This window comes from Apteryx rowi, unplaced genomic scaffold (assembly GCF_003343035.1).
Source record: "Apteryx rowi isolate R43461 unplaced genomic scaffold, aptRow1 scaffold_20, whole genome shotgun sequence".
NCBI lineage: Eukaryota > Metazoa > Chordata > Aves > Apterygiformes > Apterygidae > Apteryx > Apteryx rowi.
In genome coordinates this window covers 1,577,708-1,597,095 of record NW_020448308.1, presented here as the reverse complement: position 1 = coordinate 1,597,095, position 19,388 = coordinate 1,577,708, and the positions used below count along the sequence as shown (strand labels likewise).

The following is a 19,388-nucleotide window of genomic DNA, read 5'->3' as shown; positions in this document are numbered from 1 at the left end:
GAAGTGATTAGGCAAGAATGTAACTGCTTTCACTTTCAAGTTGCAGCCTCTTCATTAAACAGGCTACTTGCTGAGTCCTGATCAGTTCAGCCCAGTGGTTTCTGACGTTGTTCAGTTTGTGAACACTTGTCTGGTGAAATGAAACCTACCAGCCAACAGTTGGCTTTTCTTTTGCAACCCCCTTAGAAGCCCCTTCAGGGCCCCAGGAGTCTGAGGACCTTGGATAAAAAGCAGTGGTTTGGACTAGGAAACAAGTAAAAGTTGCTTTTGGGGATGAGGCTGTCAGCTTGTTGTGGTGCAGGCCTTTTGGAAGTGTTTACAGTGGGGAAGTGGGTGGAGAGACTCCCTACGTATGCTTTGAGTGGTGGGCCTAGGAAAAAGTACTAGGCAGATCAAATTGGCAAGAAAGGAGGGGGGTGCTTGCTGTCTGGTGCCTTCCCCTCCATGAAACAGTTGCTCTAAACTGATTCAGTTGTGCTAGCCAGGAATTAGGCTTTGGTATGTGGGTATATGGCTCTTCTGGAGCTCACAGTATTTTAGCCTGGGTATTTGTTAGCTTAGATTTCTCTCTGTGCTATAACCCTTTCTTTTCTCCCTCTCTATAGTATTACAAGCTCTGCAGATGTCTAGAGACTCCAGGCTTAGACTCACTTTTCTTTCTTGAATGGTGCATCCAAAGGGTGCACTATTAGTAGTCCTGTCTACTGAGAGGGATGGGATGGGATGTTCAGAAAGCTTGTAGGGTCCAGAATTTACCTTCTTCCCTGGTGTCTGGCTGCAGAAGCAAAACGCAGCTCAAGCCTCCCTGAGGACCAGCTGCTCTGTGAGGTCTTCTCAGCCTGCTCAGTGCACACCCTGGAAAGCTAGCCTTGGTGTCTCCTCGGTGTCCAGGTGGCCCAAAGCAATGCGTCACTGGCCTTACTGAGTCAGCAGAGAGTGGTTAACTCCCTCCCAGCATCTGCTGAGGGAGGGGTCCGTGTAAGCTCAGAGCAGTACTTTTCAGAGTACCTCCAAATGAAGGCAAAAAAATGAATTTATTACTTAGTCTGAAACATCCACAGTAACGTTTTTTTTGCATCTGTCTGGAACCTACACAATAAATATTATTGGCTATTTGCTGACATCAACACTTGTATTCCCTCTGGAACAATATGTTGTCAGCTGTGATCGAGACATGAGGTCTTGGTCTGTAGCCCTGGACTGAAATTGTCTAAGTCAGTAGCTCACAGGCTATGGTCTGCAGATCCTCAGTTGTCCATGAAAGTCTTCCAAGAGTTAAATAGGGTGTGAGAAGAGGGTGTCTCTTTGGAAATGGCTGGGGAAAATGGATAAACTGAGACTCACCTCTCTAAGCAAAGCAGTGGAAGACCAACTCCACAAGGCACTGCAGGGCATTTTGTTAAATATGTTGGTGATGAGCGTGCATAAGATCCAGTGGGCCCAGCCCTAAAGGAGCTGTTGTTTGGATCACTGCATTTTCTTGGTTGGAATATTCTCTTTGAATAAGCAATAATATATTCTCTGCCATCCTGGGTGCATGCCTGCAAAAGTCTTAAACCTTTCTTGCTAGCATCTGTATATAATATAAGGGGTCATTTATAATCTCTGTAAGCCATGGTGGGGCCTTTCGTCACTTTGTCTGAATCCTGCTTGTGTTTTGGAGATGTACTGACTTTTGGCTTGCAAGAAGAAATCTTGGGGTGGGTTGGTCTGTCTTCTTTCAGTCTTACTCACTGTGCCATTATATCTACAGTGAGTCCCAAGTTATGTACCCTCATGCATTTTACACTTAGCTACATTCTAGTTATTCTGCCTCCCCTGCTTACTTTCAGGCATTCAGTTTCCACTGGGGCATGTAACATTTATAGGAAAGTGCTGCTAATTATGTGAAGCAAAGAGCATGGTGTTTGCAAATGGGAATGTATCTCTCACTCCTGGGTGGGTGCCTTTATAATTGAAGTCTTCCCTCTCTTGGTAAAGAAAGAAGTTAGCAAAACCTGTGTTTGTATCAGATTCCCCAAGTGTCTTTGTGGTTTGACTGTTTTTTGCCCTTAAGATCCATGCTGTGGTTCACAGAAGCCCAGTTTTTGACTGCTTTAAAGAAGAGTCTGTGAGTGCTGAGGTGACAAGAGTTGTGTTACTTTATTGGACTCTGAGTGCTCCAGCTGAAGAAGGTGGAAGTTTATTCTTAATCCCGAGTTAACTGAATGAGGTGTTTCTTTGCTATAGACTGGTAGTCCTGTTTAGACTGGCAAACCAGGTGATAGCTTCAGGCTAGGAAACAGATGAAACGAGAACTTTGGGGAAGGTTCTCATTTCCTGTAATGATTGCTCCCTTTTATTATGGGCCTCTGATTAGGTCATCTGAGGAAATGAAGCTGGGAATGTTTTTTTCCCAATGTGCAGGCCTCTATCACGTGAACTGGAGTGTGGGAGCAGCCTTTGCCTCCTACCACTGCCCGAGGCTCTGTCACTAGAGCGTAAGCAGCTCTGTCCAGCAGCACATCTCACTTCTGAGAAAGGTTTTTCAAAGGCAGAAATGACAACTTGAGGGCAAAATTCCTTTGACCTGCTAGGGTATATGTGTGCCTGCAAAACTAATTCTAAGGACCAGGCAGAGTGAATGTGCAAGAGACCCACTCTGACAGCAGCTATTCTGGACTAATTTGGAAAAAACAATCTGAATGTGTGCTGGAAGCACCTACTGAACTGAAGGCCTGGAGAAAACATTTTTGTAGTTAGCTACAATATTCAGCCGTTCTTGTGGCTTTTTATACAGGCAGCCTGCGTGGTGCCACCTGCTTAGATCCAGGTCCGCAGAGGTATTTAATGGAGTGTTAGACTCCAAAACAGGTTGAAAATAATTCTTGTAGGACCAAGATGAAGCTGAATCTGGGCCTATGCCGGGGAAGGGCTGAGAGGAGTATTGGTTAGTTTCTAATTTCTCTTTGACAGTTGTAATTTGGAGTTTCCATTACACATTAACCAGAGCAGATAGGCTGCCAGATTCCCTCTGGCAAGTGGAGAGTGCCTCCAAAGTCTGCTTTTTTTTCTTCTGTGCTGTGCTGGGGTGCATAGTGCTGTTCATCTCTTCATTCCCCTTCCCACCTTATTCACTGTCAGGAATGTGAAGCTCTCCAGTTTCAGCATCAGCTGTGTAGGGTTTTGCTTTTATTGCAGTTGCGTTTTCTTGGTCTGACACAGAATACTTTGTCTTTTTCCAGGAAAGTGGGACAGTTTGTCTCAGAAGCAAGTCCATCAAAGTCAGGATTATAGTGGAATAATATCAGTGTGGGATAATCCAACTCCACACAATGGAAACAGTACTTTTTGCAAATGGAACTTTGTCATGGGAGAAGGCCGGGAGGCGTATGTATGCAAGCTATGTAACAGCTAAGGCATATTGTGTGCAAATAAATATTCAATTTATTTGGATTTCATTGGCAAGCTGGAAGAATGTTCTTGATGTGAGGGCAGGTCCTCAAGTACTCGATAAATATGCTCTGTTTTAAAATGTTTGGTAACTTTATTCTGAGTTTGTTAGTATCCATGTCCCTTCTTGATCTGTTACATGTTGCTGGTGTGCATAACACTGCTTCATTCTTCCTCCTGTGGTTGGATCAATTCTTTTCCTCATTGCATGTTAATGAGAAGTTTTGTTTTTTCATAATTTTGGGACATATGCTCTTGCCATTATCCTGTCATGTTCTGTATATGTACGGTTTGCTTTGCCTGACACAAAATGTTTCTGTCCCGAGGCTTGTGCAGGAGGGTTGTGCTGTCCCTCAGACTGCTGTAAGCACTGTGCTAAAAACATGTGCTTGAGTTAAATAGCATGTAGCGGTGGTTTCTTCCACTCCTTCATACTTGTCCTTTCTTCTGGTTGCTTTTTCTTCCATGCTCAAATGGATATTCCTATGGTGTGAGGAGGTACTAGACCAGTCTTACCTGCGATACCTCTTTGAACAAATCCTATGACTAGGGCTAGGAGAGACAAAAAGGGGACTGATTGCACTGTGTGTGCACTTGAAATTAAAAGCAGAACTCTAGCCTGAAAAATTATCCCACTTCCCATCTCTTTTTCTGTCTTCATGTTTCTTTTGTCCCCTAAACTTTGTATCAAAGTTGTGTTGAGCCTGTAAAAGAATCTGCAATCATCATGTGATCTTAGGCTTCATTAATCTTTTTTTTTCCCCTGATTTTGCCCTTCAGTTCTATGATTCGGCTGTTAGTAGATACAGTTGGCTATGAGGGACTGTGATCTAGAGTCCAGGGTTTGTATTTATAGCACAGTAGCTATTACTTTCCAACTGTGCTTTACTGGGAACAACTGGGCAGCCTAAGCATTTGTCCATCCTTAGATATTTGATATAACCTCTAGGAAAAAATAGCATTTTTCTGGTAATCTTGCCTTATAGCAATGAAATCACCGGTCCCCTGCTGCATATGGCCATATAAATAATTTTGGTATCTTCTGTGGAATCCTTAATTCAGTCTTCTGCTCAGTTTTTTAGGGATTGCTCCTCCATTTCCAAAGCAAGCCCGCAGGAGTCCCGTGCTGGGACAGCTGCTGCTGGGAGCCTGCTCCAGGCCTTTCCCACAGTGGCGTCCTGCGGTGTTGGCTCCTCTCCAGGTCCAGCCAAAGGGCCTGATAGCACAAAGTCGCATTAATGCCCAATTGAACAGAGCCATAAACAGGACTGAAAATATACCGCAGCTCCCTAACAAACGTGAGAGAGGTGACTCTGTGATCTCCCAGCAAGCCTGGGAGGCACTCAAGATGCAACTGTCATGTAGGCTTCCTTATGGGGAACCACAAGCAAGTTTGCAGCGAGTGGAGCAGTATCAGCAGGCAAAGCTGCGTGGCTCTGCCTCGATGCTGCTGAGGGGCTTCTGCCACTTGGAGTTGAAAGCCACCCTGACTCTGGGAGCCCCAGTTCAGCAGCACGGGCTGCTGTCTGCCTGCAGCCAAAGGCTGGGTCAGCAGCCTGCTGGCCCCCGCTCGCCCATTGGGATCTGCAGCACTCGGCTTGGCTGTTGGCATGCGCGCGCCTATTCATGGGAATGAGAGTTAGCCAAAGAGCAGGGAGCCTCCTGCAGGGATAGAAGGAGAATCCAAAAAGGAAACAAAAAGCAATAAACCCAGCAAATGGCAAATACTGGGAAAATTGAATGACCACTGGGAAAATTGAATGACCACTGGGAAGGTGGGCAGAAGAAGGAGGAGGGAATGTGTTTACTGCCATGGTGCAAGAAGTTTGGTGTGCGATGCTGGGGAGCCACCATAACATTTAGAGGAGAAGGGAGGAATTGTACTTAGTGCTCTTGGGTTGAGGTGGCTGAGAAGCAGGACTCTTGCATGCGTAGGGAATGATCAGGCAGCTGCTTTGTGCGTTTCAGAGCACAGGGCAGTGTCTCCACCACCTGCTACTGCCTCCAGTTCTGATCCCCAACTCAGTGGGAAGGTGGATGTCCAACCTGTTACCTCTGTGTAGTTAAAGAAGCAAAAATATGAACCAGAATTTGGCAAATAAGAGCGAGGCTTGCAAGGGGAAATAAAAGTACACCTTTATTTCTTGTTTTTCTCAAGTGTGGCACTTGAATTTAAAAATATTTTTCAGAGAAGGTGGAGGGGCTCTGTGGGTCCTGATTCACAGGACGGGCACTTCAGTTCCTGCCTGCTCACATGCCTTGGAGTGAAGAGGTCTCTCTTACTCTTGTCGTCCTCACTTGTGAGAGAGCATAAGAGTCTGTTTCCTCCCTCTCCACATTTTGTCTTGCCCATTTTCAGACCATAACCTCTCCAGGGCAGCAATATGATTTGTTCAGCACCCAGCTTGTTCCAGCCCTGCTGACAATGAACGCCACCACACCAAAAAGCAGAATTTTCCGACTTAGATGTTGTTCAAGTGGTAGGAGGCCAGGGAATGACACTATAATGAACAGGATGAAATTAAGACCAGTACAATGGGAGCTGACTATCAGGAGATTTAGAAGATGTTTTTTCTGAAGTCCTATTGTTTATGATAACTAACAGAACTAAATTATGCACTGTAAAACTCTGGCCTCTTGAGAACCGAGCAAGAGGCCTTGTTTGTGATTCAGATTGGCAGAAGCCAGGAATCTCTCTGCAGCTATTGGGTGGAGGGTGTGGGGTGATAAGACTGAAAGTTAGGCTTTCTATGGCTGGCGGAAGAAACTACACCACCCCTAGTTACTTTGTCTTTTTTATTGCAGTTTGATATATGTTGGTGTGTTACTGGGACTAACAGTGTCCTTTCTCTCTGCAGGCATTGGTGTCACTATACGGTTACTCGGACTGTTTCCTGCCAAGTGCAGAATGGGTCAGAAACAGTGATCCAGAGAGTTTATCAGAGCTGCCGGTGGCCAGGACCTTGTGCCAATTTAGTCAGGTAAAAAATCTTACTGTCTTATGTTGCACATACAATTTACCCCGCACTTTTCATTGGTTTGGTTAGCTTTTAAGCACTGCATAGAAGGCTGAGCTCAATGGGTCAGATGCTAATCTTCTGATTTATGGTGGTATAGCTAAGGAATACCACTGGTGTTAGCTGCAGAATAATTACACGTGTAGATATGTGTAGTATTGGGGCAAGCTATGTGAAACAGTCTTAGCTTAGGTTGTTCTGCAGTCTTCTGTGGAGAAGAGCAAACAGGAGGCTGGAAAAATGGTTGCTATTAGTCAAGCATGAAGCTAGAGTAAGTGTAAAGTCCATGAGAGTGCAATGTGACTGAACAGGGTTGGTGAGGATGCTAGACAGATGACACTAGGGGGTTGACTGGGATTGAGTCCTCACTCGGGTTCTTTAAGGGGAATATTGATCCCAGATACATTGGAAAGCTTCACTCAAATTACTTGCAGCCAGTAATAGATGCCAGTAAGGTGCACTGTACCTTTCAGAAAGGAATTATCTTATAGCACCTCTTACTCCTACATCTCAATATGCTTTACAGACATATGTAAAAGTGCAATGTTACCTCTCCCTAGATGAGACGCATGGCTTGGAGACCATGGCTTGTCAAAAGTTTCCCCCTAGTCTGCTATTAGTCTGCTGTGCTTTTCAATCCTTTACTGTCTTAGGGTCCATCTACATGGAGGAAAAAAAAAAGTGTGCAATAACTATGTGAAGCTACCACCTTTCTATATGCAAAGTGTCTTCACGTTGTTTAGCTTTGCCTTCTCTGAAAGACATTCTCAGAACAGAATAATATTATCCAGCCATCTAGGGAATTGGTGCAGAAAAGCAATTGTGCTTTAAATTTACACTTAGCTTCTATAACAATTTCCCATGTAGACAAGCCGGTAATTTAGCTAGCAGGGTTTAGTCATTTATTACTCTTTTGCTACCAATTCACCCACAGGGCAGTGATTGAGGTCCTCTTCTACTTGATAACCTAGCCAAAATGTGGTTGAACTACTGACAAACACTCAGAAATATCCATCTCCCAAATCTATGTGCGTCCTGCGTACACTGAACTGCTCTTGTGACTCTGTTCATCTGGAATTCACGTTTTCCATGTGGCAGTTACCACAGTTGGTTCTCTAGTTTCTACTTGGCCACTGGTCAGTCTGAGTTTTTTCATTTGTAATATATCTGCTTTGGTGTCTCTTTGGTCTTGTTTTACACAAGGCTGTGGTTGAAACACTTAATATTTTACACTGTCATGGCCAAAATTCTGTTGAAGCTTTTTAATTTCCCAGACTTTTTAAGCACATCATTGTCATTGGAAACTTGTGAGCTTTCACCTTGTCTCTAAAACTTGCCAAAAATCTTGCTTATTTTTCCTGGTTAACATCACTGTAATTGCATGAGTACCAAACAATTGATCATGTTACTGGTAAGAATCCTTTTTGTGGGCTACTACAGTTACTCATATGCATTGATTCTTGCTAACCAAGAGACTTTAAAGAAATGTGTTTGCTGTTGTGACACTGTTATTCATGGAGTATTTTCAGTTTCAAATGTAGTTCGCCTCATTTGCCTGACGAGTCCAATTGTTTGGAGACAATGCAGAATGGCAGCAGACATCTCAATTTTTCTTTCTATTTGAAAATAGCATAGAAAGAAGCTGAGGTTATTGATATTTAAGACCTCAATTGGTGAAAGCTCAGCTGACAGGAGCTGCCTTTCTAGAAGACAGTTGCCAGGAAGAAACCTACTTGAAGGGACATGAGGATGCGAATGCTCTGTTCCCTTTGAAAGCGGGAGGGAGCATAAGATAGGCAAAACAACTGGCGCCCTTCCAAGGAAATGGCTACACCATCTGTCCTCTAATCATACACCTGATGACATGCTTACGTGAAGTAAAGAGACCGTGGAGCTCCCTTTCCTGAGGACTTCCAGAAAACTGCTGACAGAGATGCCCGAGCCCACCCAGTTATCAGCAATGGCAAAACAGGAGCAGATTACGCCAGTTCCTGACAATCTACTGTGCTGGTCACTGCAGAGGGGAGAGCCCTGAGAGCAAATGGCAGTGAAGCCAAAGCCTTTTTTTTTCTTTTTTTTTTTTTCCCCTCCCTCCCTTTAGTGGTTGCTTGTTTTTTTTGGCGATGCATTTGACTTCTGATAATGGAATGAAGAACAGCCACTGAAACTGATGGATATTGTGACATGTAACTACTGCATGAAGCTTCTGCTAATCCTGAGCCTCAATGTATATTGAGGTCTTATTTCCCGGCGCCTATATGGCTGCCCATCTCTGTTATACTGCCAGTGCCTAGGGATGTGTGAATATACTTGTCTTACAGCCAAGCTGAAATAAACAAATGAGAGCTTTTAACAATTGCATATTTCCCCTCCTTCAACAAAATCAAAATTCTCTCTTCAAAAATCACCCGTCTCTCTTTTTTGTTGTCTGATGACAAATTCCTAAAGGTAGCACTGGAAAAGACAGTCCACAAAGTTGTGAGGTAGTTGAGCCTCTGCTCTGTCCAGTATCTCATTTGCTAGTGCAGTCCCCTAACATGGGGGAAGTGTTATACTTTGTTTCCTTCTTTTTCCATTGAGAAACTGGCTTTGAAGGGAGGCAAGTTTATACCAAGCTGCAGGGCTTCCTGGGGCAATGTCTCTGACTACTCCTACAGAAGACAAATGTGACACTCATCAGAGCAGAAAATTAAACTCAGGTGCCCTGCTTCAATTTTTGTCCTAATGGGTTTGAGAGTGATTTTCTACCTACTTTTTCAAAAGGAAAAAGAAATGCTACTCTAGCAAGTCTAGTTACTGGGCCATTTGCCTGGAAACTGGGCTTTTTTAGCAGGAATATGGTTATTCCTATGATGAACCTCCTGTCCATGATGCAGGCCAAAGGCTTCCATGAGTATTGGCACTGCAGTTGGGGTGAATACTGCCTCTTGTGTTTCAGACTGACTTCTCCCAAGAAGAGCATGATGGGTACGGAATGGCAGAGCCTGAGCCCATGGGCTTGCTGCTTTGCCACCATGGCTCTCAGTAAGGACACCTCTGCCCATACTTCTTCCAGTCCTGCTACTGCAGGATTAAATACCAGAAATGCTGCATGCCCCAATTGCTTGAGAGGTTAAGGCATTCATCTCTTTGGCAGACATCCTGAGTAAGGATGTCCTCAATAGATACCTTTTACAGGGGAAGTAGTCAGGAGTATCAAATTTCAGTGACCTATCCTACCTCAGGAGAGTGCTTGCATCAGCTTGATGGAAGGGGGACCAAAGAATCCCTGGTGTTGCTAAACATGGTACTCTCCAGCCTTTCGGTCCTTGAGCATGTTCCTACAATATGAAGGAGCTTCTCTGTTCTGTCTGCAGCCTTAGATGCAGGCATAAACTTGCTTGCTTCATTCTGTCTGCTCTACAAGATGGCTCCAGCAAGAATGCTTTACAGGGCCAGTGTTTTTGTGCCCATCAAACAGGCTTGTTCCTGTTTCCTTCTTGCCTTCTCTGTGTCAGCACCTCTGTCTTCTCAGGTTTTCTGGAAGTCTAGCTTTCAAGACGCGACAGGCACACTCAGGGTCTGTTTGTTGGTGGCTAGAAATGGTCATGCTCTGTATATCTAATTTCTACCCCTGTGGTTGCTTAGGTAATATAGATATATGTTTCCCCTTTGCATGAAAGATGAACTTGACATTCTGGCCATTCTCCTATACATCTATTGGAGATATTTCTGGTGCCTGACCTGGAATTATAAGGGAAAACACAAGCAGATTCACATGGTGTTATGCTTGACTGTAAGCAACACAATATCAATAGGCTATCAGCATTAGTCTGGCTTTATAGTATTTCTCCCAGATGTGACTTGAAATAAACTGTTTTCATCTCCTTGTTTACAGGGAGTCAACCAAATCTGGGAGAGCTTTCGTTCTGCCAGCATCTGTTATCAGGAGGCTCATTAGCAAAAGGGACACCAGCCAAAAAAAGGCATCTCTCAACCATGCAATGACAGCTGAGAGGGGTGTTCCATTAGAGAGACTCTGCTTACAAGCAGACATCAGTGTGGCCAGACAAGGATCATCTCCTCTCTCTTGTTGATTTGTGTTATGTTTCTTTTCCTTATTGCACAAACTGCAGCTCAGGGTCAAGCCTTTGACAGAGGAATATCTGTGAGTTCCCCAGCCTAGCAGCTTCAGTTGTGCAGTGTCCTTGCTGTCTGTTCACTTGCAAGTTGGCAGCTGTACTTCTCTTGCGGGAGTGTCGTCATCTTGGCTCGGATGGGATGAGCTGCTCTGTTCCCGACCCCCACCCCAGACTCTTTATTTAGCTTGGGTGCTGAGTTGCTTTGGAGGTGTCTTGGCTGGAGACCTTCCCTCAGCAGATCTCTGTTCTTGAACTCTCTCCATTTGTCCAGTAAGGGCTTAGACTTCTGCGCGCCATAGGATATGCCTTTGCTTTGTCACGCTACGGAGTGAATAGGCAGCTTTCCAGAAGTCTGGCTGAAGCTCCTAATGCATTATAAAAATCGCATACCATTTACTTATCTGAAGGAAGGGATAAGTCACTTGCTTGACGTTTCAGCAGTAACGTAATCCCTGGGTCTCTGCTGCCTGAATGGTTGCACCCAGCTCCCAGTAAAACTTTGCATCTGAATTGTGACCCTTCTCCTGAGCAATCTTTTTGTTGCAGCTGTTGTAGGCTCAGCTCTACCATGCTTAGGACTGTACCCTCCTAGAGGCTTCACAGAGAAGATTGGTCTTGTAGGCTAGACAAGGATTTGAGACCTGCATTCAGTTGCTAGAGCTTTTGTGATTTCCTGTGCCTTTGGTCAAGTGGTGCTGTGTATTGAAGCCACCTGTAAGATGAGAACAATATTTCCTTTGTCTTGCTGTATCTTATGACCTTTGAGAGCAGGGCAACTTCTTGCTATCCCCTAGTCAGACAAGAGTCCTAATTTTGATTTGTGTGTGGTTATTGTAGCCAGTAAAATAGTTTCTCAATCAGGAGGTAAATCAATGTGAGGTATAGCCTGGCAGGTCACTTAATGTTATGGTTTTCAGAAGACAAACATTTTATGCTTCATCTCTGGTTGCTGTGAAATTCTGTATAATATACCTGGAAACCTACATCTTCAGATTGTGGCAGGATAGTCTGACTCCTCTTCTACTTGTTTGACCTTAGAAATGTGAATTTTCTCAGTGAAGCTGGGCAGGTTTTCATCCTACTATTTTTTGCCTTAATCGATGGCCATATGGCTCCTTTTCACTGTAGCCTTTGAGAAATTCTGTCTCTGTAGCATCCTCTTGCTTCAGAGAATCTGGAGATTCACCTTGAAAACCATCAGCTGGCTTGTACAGGGATGGCCATATCTGGCCTCCAGGCTTCAGCTAGAACAAGGCCAGAGGTCTTTCACCCCCCGTTTTTAAGAGAGCTGTTAAAATCCTAAGCACGAAGTTACTCTTATGTCAGCTTCAAATATCACCCAGAGGTGATGGAAGGGGAGAGCATTCTTGCAATGCTGCAAGTCTGGTATGCTCTTTCTGACTGCCAGCCGTTGCATCATCTTTTCTCTCAATAATCTAGCTGGTTCAGCTTATCAGAGATGATAGGTGCTCTTGATTGCATTTTTAATGTATGTAGACTGCACATCTTACATGGATCAGTCTTGCTGTTCGCTTAAACTGAGCCTATTGCTGTTCCTGGAGAGATTTTTACAAGCTAGTTTTCAGAATAGCAAAGCAAGAATTCTGCAGGATCATCCATTTCAGTTTCTTTGCTTTTGAAGACTTTATTGCTACAGGGTCAGTAGCAGAGGTTGGGGATATGTCACCCAAGAGATTGGCCTGTAGTTGATGTTTCTCAGTTTCAGAAGTAGTAACGCCACAGGGAAACCCTTCTCTCTCTTTTTCTTTCCAGTCAATTGAATAATAAATCCCAGAGCTTATTCCAGTGCATTAGGATTGCTATTTGAAGTCCTGTTACATAGGAACTCTTTTATGTGTTTAGTTCCCTTATTTCTCTCCAAGCTGCAGAGTCGCATGCTTGGAAAAAGACGCCTGCCCTCCCATGCATGCAGGGCTTAGAGCAGGACGAATGGTCCCACTGCGAACAGGACAGAGGCTCTGGGTGTGTAAGCGATTAGAGGCATCGCACAAAGGCGTCTTCTCAGATTTGGGAACAGCATGGACAGCCGTACTTTCAGAAGGGGATGTGTGTGCTATCGGCCAGCTGTCTGGGCAATGCTCAGAGCCATCTGCTTTGCAGGCTGTGCTCAGGCACAGGTGTCCTTAGGCTGCTGATTGGAGGCCTGTTTGTCTTGCCCAGACGTGTTGTCTGGGCACTCTTCCTCCTCACCAGTGGGGAAGCACAGTGCTGCTCAGCAATAGCACTGAGACCTAGCTGCGAATAAAAACAGGAGCTGCAGATTGCTCTGGTGGCATTGAAACATTTCTTTTTCCATGTCCTTTCTTCTTGGGACTGAGAGACAGTAAGTACCTCAAAGCGGTGCTCTGCACAGCTTGGGATGGGAAGCGTGGAGGTTTCAGTTTTCTTGCTTTTAGGCTCTTGATATGTGGTGCAAACCAGACAAGTGAAAGTGTCTGAGAGTGAAACCTAGTCCTCTTCCTCCCCTTTGGCAAAGGCAAGACATGCACATTGACCTCCAAGACTCCTGCAGCTGCAGGTTTTGTTTTTTGCCCCATGTCTGGAGAAGCACATCTGAAACTCCTCTGGTTTTGTTCTCTCCTGGGGAACTACTGGCTTTGTGCTAGGGAAGCTGGAACAGCCAGGGCTGCAGAAAAGAGCACAGGTTTGATTCACAGAGTAACGAGGAAAACACAAATGTCTAGCTGGTCTCTGCCATGGTTATGAGTGCAAATGTGATGATAAAGGCACTCCTTGCCCCTGCATCAGCTGTGTGCTGCTGGTTTAAAGTGAAGGTATCTTGTCTGTAATCCATAGGGAAACTACCTGATGTAATCAGTGTCTGATAGGAGTCAGAGGACAGTTAGGACGGTCTGTCTGGAGTGAGGGTGGTGGTGGTAATAAATGTGTTCTTGATAGCTTCACTGAGAAGAGGAGACTCTGGGTACACCCACAGGAGTTTCTTTTCTACGTCAGTACCTTTGCAACAATTTCCAATCTCACTTTTTACCAGGGTAGCCAAGTACTTCAAGATTTGGGTACAAAACCTGAGATGTTAAAATCAGATTTCAGAACATCCTGATTTTGCAGAGGGAATTTTAGATTTTTGACATGCCTGTTAATCAGGCCGTGCATGCCAAGAATTAGGGGAATGACCAAAAGCTTTGTTCTGATTTCTTTTAATGCCTAGTTAGCACTTGTTAAAACTGTGATGGATTCTCCCTGTTCCAAAGACAGTATGCCAGTTATATGTACAGGGATGGGCCCACTGGGGTTCTGAGTTGGTTGATACCTCTCCTCATTGTCACGAGAACAGTAGGTGAAAGAAAGCTTGGATTTCTTGGTTTTCAGGTTCTTTGCCAGTCTAAGAGACGCATTCATTCCTCTCGATATCCTGAATCTTACCAATAAGCGATGCTGAACCGTTCAACCTGGGGCTTGAATAAAAATGAATTGAAGCCTCTGAAGACCTCTGAGATCTCCTTGGGCACAAACTGGAATGATTAAATGAGTAACACTAACAAAACCATCTCTTGTGATAAGGAACTGAGTTTGACCCCTTTCCTCTCCTGTGGTAGTTACGTAAAACCAGTTTTGTTTATAAGTGTCAAAGGGGAGAGGAGATCCAAAAAGGGGAAAGTATTTCCTGTGTGTGACAGGCTGTTCTGCTTGGGTCATGGCAGAGATCACGTGTTTCTCTTTGACCTGATTTTTGAGGCTCTTGTCCAAGAATATGACACTCTTTCCTTTTCTTGTGGCATGTCTGGCTGTTGTCTTCAGTGACACTTCCTTGAGAGCAAGGGGAACATATGCTTGTGTGTTGGGGTGTGAGACTTACTGGCTCCTGGCTCCTAAATGTGTCCTGACCTTCCAGCATTTCTAGGTCCATACTCCCAAATCAGCTAATCGCTCATCTCCTGCTATCCCCAATTACCATTTCTTGGGCAGTCATTTGAGAGTCTCTTGCTTGTGTCTCTGCTGCTTCCCAAATGATGATTGCATGTTGATGAGCCCCTGTAGCTTGTCTGACATGGATCAGGCAGTCTCCAAGGACAGCCAAGCATGTGATCTGATCTAGCGAAGGCAGTGGCTGCTAGTCAAGATTTCTGAGTTCTTCCCCCAGTGCTGGCATGGACATGCTGTCCCATTCCCTGGGATTGTCACAGTGAAACGTGTGGGTAAATGATGTTGGTCTCTTGTAGTGGAGCCGCAGGTCCTGGTAGTTCATTACTCTGTGAAGTGCTTGGAAGCCTTCTGCTTAAAGGGACTGTGGGCTGGGAAACAAAGAGGTGCAGGTTGTGGCTCATCCTAACCTCTCCTCTTACTGTGGTTTTGCAGTATTTCTATGCCAGTGCTTGTGGCTTGGGTGACATCCAAGGGAAAGATTTTCCTAATCTCCCATCAGCCCTCTTTTCTGCCCATTGTGTTTTCCACCCCTGTTCATTCTAAGGTTTCTTAACAGGTATCTTTTTTTTCTTCTCCTTTTTCCATGTTTCCCTCTCTCCTCCAGCTTTTCAGTTATCAGAGACAGTGGTAATCCTTTGCTAAAGGAGTTTCTTTGTTCACCTTCTGGAATAACAATCACAGAAGTTTGCATGATGCGATCTGGTGATAAATGTGACAGCAGACCTTGGTGCCATGTGACATGATTGAGGAAAAATGGTGCTCTGAAGCACAGAGCAACATTAGAGCAAATTGGAGCTAGCAAGCTGGGGCTGCTTCACATGCCTGACTTGCACGATGCTGAACAGAGCTGCAAACATCAGGACTCTTCCAGGAAATTCAGGGTGGGTGGTAGGCTGTGACAGCTGAGCTCCATGTTTGTCATGCCCTAAGAAGTCCTCGCTCTTTTGAGGATTAAAACTATAGCTACTTCCCTAATGTAAAACTGCTGCCAAGATTCCAGTCTGGCTCAAGCCACTCTCCGCACTTCATAATGAAGTTTGAAAGAGCTTTAACATCTTGGTGTTGGCAGAAACATGGTTTTAAAATCACGGTGTGGTTGGAGACTAGCTGGCTCCAGCCACTGGTAATGGGGATGTAGACTTTCATCTCAAGGTCAAATCTAGCTGTGGTGTTAGGGACAAAGTCATGAACTTCTGACTGATGGTTCAGGGCTTAAGTGTAGCAAGATGTCTTGAGTCCAGTGCCGAGACTGGGAGTTGGGAGGCTCGGGTTCTGTTCTTAAACTTTGCCAGAGCTGTTCTGAGGGACCCTTGGCAAGATGTTTAAAGCTTCCATGTGTTAGGTGCACCTGTGGAAAAGCACTAAAGGTCTATTTGCATCAATGTAGGGTCAGGTCATCAAGCTCACTAGTGATTGCAAACTCCTAAATACCATTGGGTGCAGAAGTGCAAAGAATTAGGTGGGACGAGCTGGCTGTCTCCAGTCCTTATTAGACAAGTGGCTGGATTGCAGTTGTCAGTATTAGCAGTAACTGGTGTGCTTTTTGGCAACTTGGAGGGTGAGGATGTAATGTTCCAAGGAGATTGCATTATTCTCCATCACTGGACGATGCTGTTCCAAGTGCAGGCTGCTGTGTGTTCAGGAGGAAGCTTGTACAGCCCTCTTTTCTGGTGGCTCTAGGAGAAGGTGGTCTCTGTGTTTGTCAGCTGGCATAAATAACAAGTCGCAGCTTATGGAGAAATTAGTTTCCCAAAGGCTGCATTAATCAAGACTGAGATACTGCCTTCTTTCCAAGACATACATGGGCAGCCTCTCCTGGCGAGCGTATGTTACTGCTCTTTGGAATAACATTGCCAATGTCACTGCGGTGCTATCTGGTATGCACACCTGTGCCTGCTACCCCTTGGAGGAGTTTCGGGTTGGATCCATGCAACTTCTGGCTCTCTTTCGGCCATGTGCATGGGCAGGCCTGGGGCAGTGCTGCAGGCGGTGCAGGCTGGGGCAGTGCTCCGTCTCCTGGTGACTCTCAGCACTGCGGGAGGATGCTCTTCCCAGAGGAATCTGTGCACTCCAGCGCTTGTATCTTGCATGGTCTTGGGAGAGAAGCATAAAGCTGCAGCCTGCAATACTGTAATCCCAAAGCTTCAGCCTTTCCCTGTGTGTGCCAAATTCCTTTGGCTGTTAAACAGGAGTAGGAATTTCGAGGGGAGCTTGTAGAGTACAACTTCTGTGTTTGCTTTTAACTTCATGAATAGTAGCAGTGATTTGTCTGGCTGTATACTGGAAAACTCCGATTTGTTGACTTTGAAAGATGGGCGGTTTAAAGCAAAAGCCGGGATTTATGCAACTTGCCATCTTACTTTGATTTCAGAATCACTGTGGTGTCTTGCACAGGGTGGTTGTGTCTGCAAATAGCTGTCTAGTCTCCAACAATACTTGTTTTTAATTTGGCCCCTGGGGATGCTTTGTGCTGTGCGCAGAGCTAACAAAGATGCCCTGTGAAACCCAGACTGTGAGGAAGAATGTAACCCTGTTCAGAGGGGGGAAGCTGAGGCACAGGTTGGCTAGTTGACATGGACTGAAAAAAAAAAAGCTGGAAACCAGGTCACTGATCTAGTGTTTTGTCATGATGATCTTTGCTTTATCATGCTGTGGTGCCTCAGTATAAAAGGTTCAATTACCTCATGAATGTGATTTCTGATGATAGGGAATGGAAATAGGTAACTTACAGATGAGCTGTATTTTAATGGGAATATACAGGAAAAGAAAAGCTAATCTTGATCTAGAGGAATGCTAGTCTGGGGAGTGGGCAGTCAAATGCATGTGTAATCTTAGAGCTCTTCTATTTTGTGGAAAAGAGGACTTTTTACATGAGGGACTTGTAAAGAAAGGAGGACAATGAAATAGTTTTCTTGATGTTTGTAAGAAAATTTCCCAAATTTGAGGGTAGCAAGCAAGAAAGCCATGAGGAGGTTTTCTGAAGGCTTATTCTGGAGGCTGAGGGTAAGCTGTCTGGAGATGGGAGTGAGAAATACCAAGGGAAGATCCTTGGAAGCAAAGGATCTTATAGTGGAAAGGTGTTGGAAAAGGAGGAGCCCAGGGAGGGTAAGATTTCAAGAAAGTCACCTACTGGGCTGACTGTTCGAAGGAGACACATCTCTGTGTGTAAGGTCTTGCTGTGAGGAGAGCAGTAAGTTTTTTAGCATTGTGGTGGAGTGCAAAGGGTGGAAACCAGACTGCTGAGAGCCTGGGCGGTGTGCAGGAGGGGTGCTTCAGAGAACAAGTCTAAAATGTTGCTTAATGCACATAGAAGGAGCAAGGAGCAGGGTCAGTGGCTGTAGCAGCTAGTGGGAACAGGCGGTGCCTTGTGCCACTCGCTAAAGGAGAGCGATCTGTGTGTTGCACTGTAGCATGCAGACCCTGGTCTGTTCTGATTGCTTTTCAATCTGTTGGACAATTTCCCCCAGGTCTGAGAGATGGGGAGCAGGAGAAGGGAAGAGATCTGAGAAAGATAATGTTTATACAATTTTTGTGAAAATAAGTTTTTGGAAACTCTTAGTACACAGTGAGTGAGAGGCTAATGCCAGTCTTTGTTAAACCTCTGTGCTTGCAATGACTCAGTAGCAATGAGCCCTCCACAAAGCATGTTGGTGATGTTTGGGCTAGGGGAAGAGCCAGAACAGTATGAGGGTTTAAAGAGAAAAATAAGGACTGCAGAATCAGATCCACAGTGTGGTGAACAGTTGCTCTGCTATTTTACATGTCTGTTCTGCGTCTGGGAGTGGCAGGGTGCTCTGGGGATAGTTCCAGGCCAGAAGATGTGTGATGAATTGGTAGCAGCACTGTCTTGGATAGGAAAGTGCAGCCTGCTGACTTCTTGTTTGTGTTAGTTACAGGACTCTTATCAGGCCCACATACAAAATGTCCTACCGAACCGTGACCACGCTGGAGTGGAGGTGCTGTCCTGGCTTCACAGGGAGCAACTGCGAAGAGGGTAAGTTACCTAGCGATGCATCTGTCCTTGCAGAGCAGAAAGGGGATGTGTGGATGGACTGGCTGGGCTGAGTGGGGTTTCATTCTTTAATTTGCTCTGTGCCTCTTAAACGCAAGAACAAATCACCTATTCTTTTCATTCCCCATCATAATCTGGATTTTCATGCATAGTCCCTCTCCTGAACGCTAAGTTCCAAAAGGTGTTCTTGGGAAACAGAGCATGCTAAATGCCTGCAAAGAAGCCTGAACAGCGGGGGAAGCATAATGAAGAAATGGGTACCCAGGGATGGCCTGTTTATAGATGTCTGCTGAGGTAGAGTGTATTCATGTTTGGCATCCCCATTGCACTGTCCTTCAGAAAATGTGCTTTCTCCTTGCCAATGTGCATCTTCTCCACATCCCACCCTCTGTCATTGCAGCTGATGACAGATGGTCCCTGAATGGCTGCTAACAAAAGTTAGGCCTGTAAGGTCCAGACCCAAATATGTATGTTCCCTGAGAACTTTGAATTAAATTAGGCACCTTCTGTTCCCCTTCCATCCCTCCCTCTGACTTATGGGTACAACAGTCGGGTTGCACAGTGCACATAACAACACAGTTCTGAGTTTGGCATCTGATCTGTCACATGGAGGAAATACAAGGCTTTTTCTAAAGCTGGAAGAAAGGAAAATCTCCCTTTCCCATCATGATGGACAAAAAAGATGTTTTGCATTTTTCCTTTGGGACGTTCTCTGGTTTAACTGTTGTTTCTGAGGCTTAAAAACAAGTCCAGCTTCCCCATTGAATTTCAGGTTTAGGCACTGTGGCACCAGCCAAATCACACTCATGAGTGTTCATGACCTGAGACAGAGACCCCGAGGGAAACAGAGCCTTGAGTTTGCTAGTCATTCGCACAGGATCACTGCAGTTGCCTCACTTG

At 45.1% G+C, this 19,388-nt stretch overlaps 1 protein-coding gene across 1 annotated transcript in view; it reads left to right on the top strand.

Moving 5' to 3' along the window:
* COL26A1 (collagen type XXVI alpha 1 chain) overlaps window positions 1-19,388 on the top strand; it is a 184,576-nt gene that overhangs the window by 18,734 nt on the left and 146,454 nt on the right. The window contains exons 2-3 of the mRNA XM_026063592.1: window positions 6,291-6,413; window positions 18,367-18,470. Of these exons, the coding sequence (XP_025919377.1) occupies window positions 6,291-6,413; window positions 18,367-18,470 (227 nt within the window). The remainder of the gene's footprint in view (window positions 1-6,290; window positions 6,414-18,366; window positions 18,471-19,388) is intronic.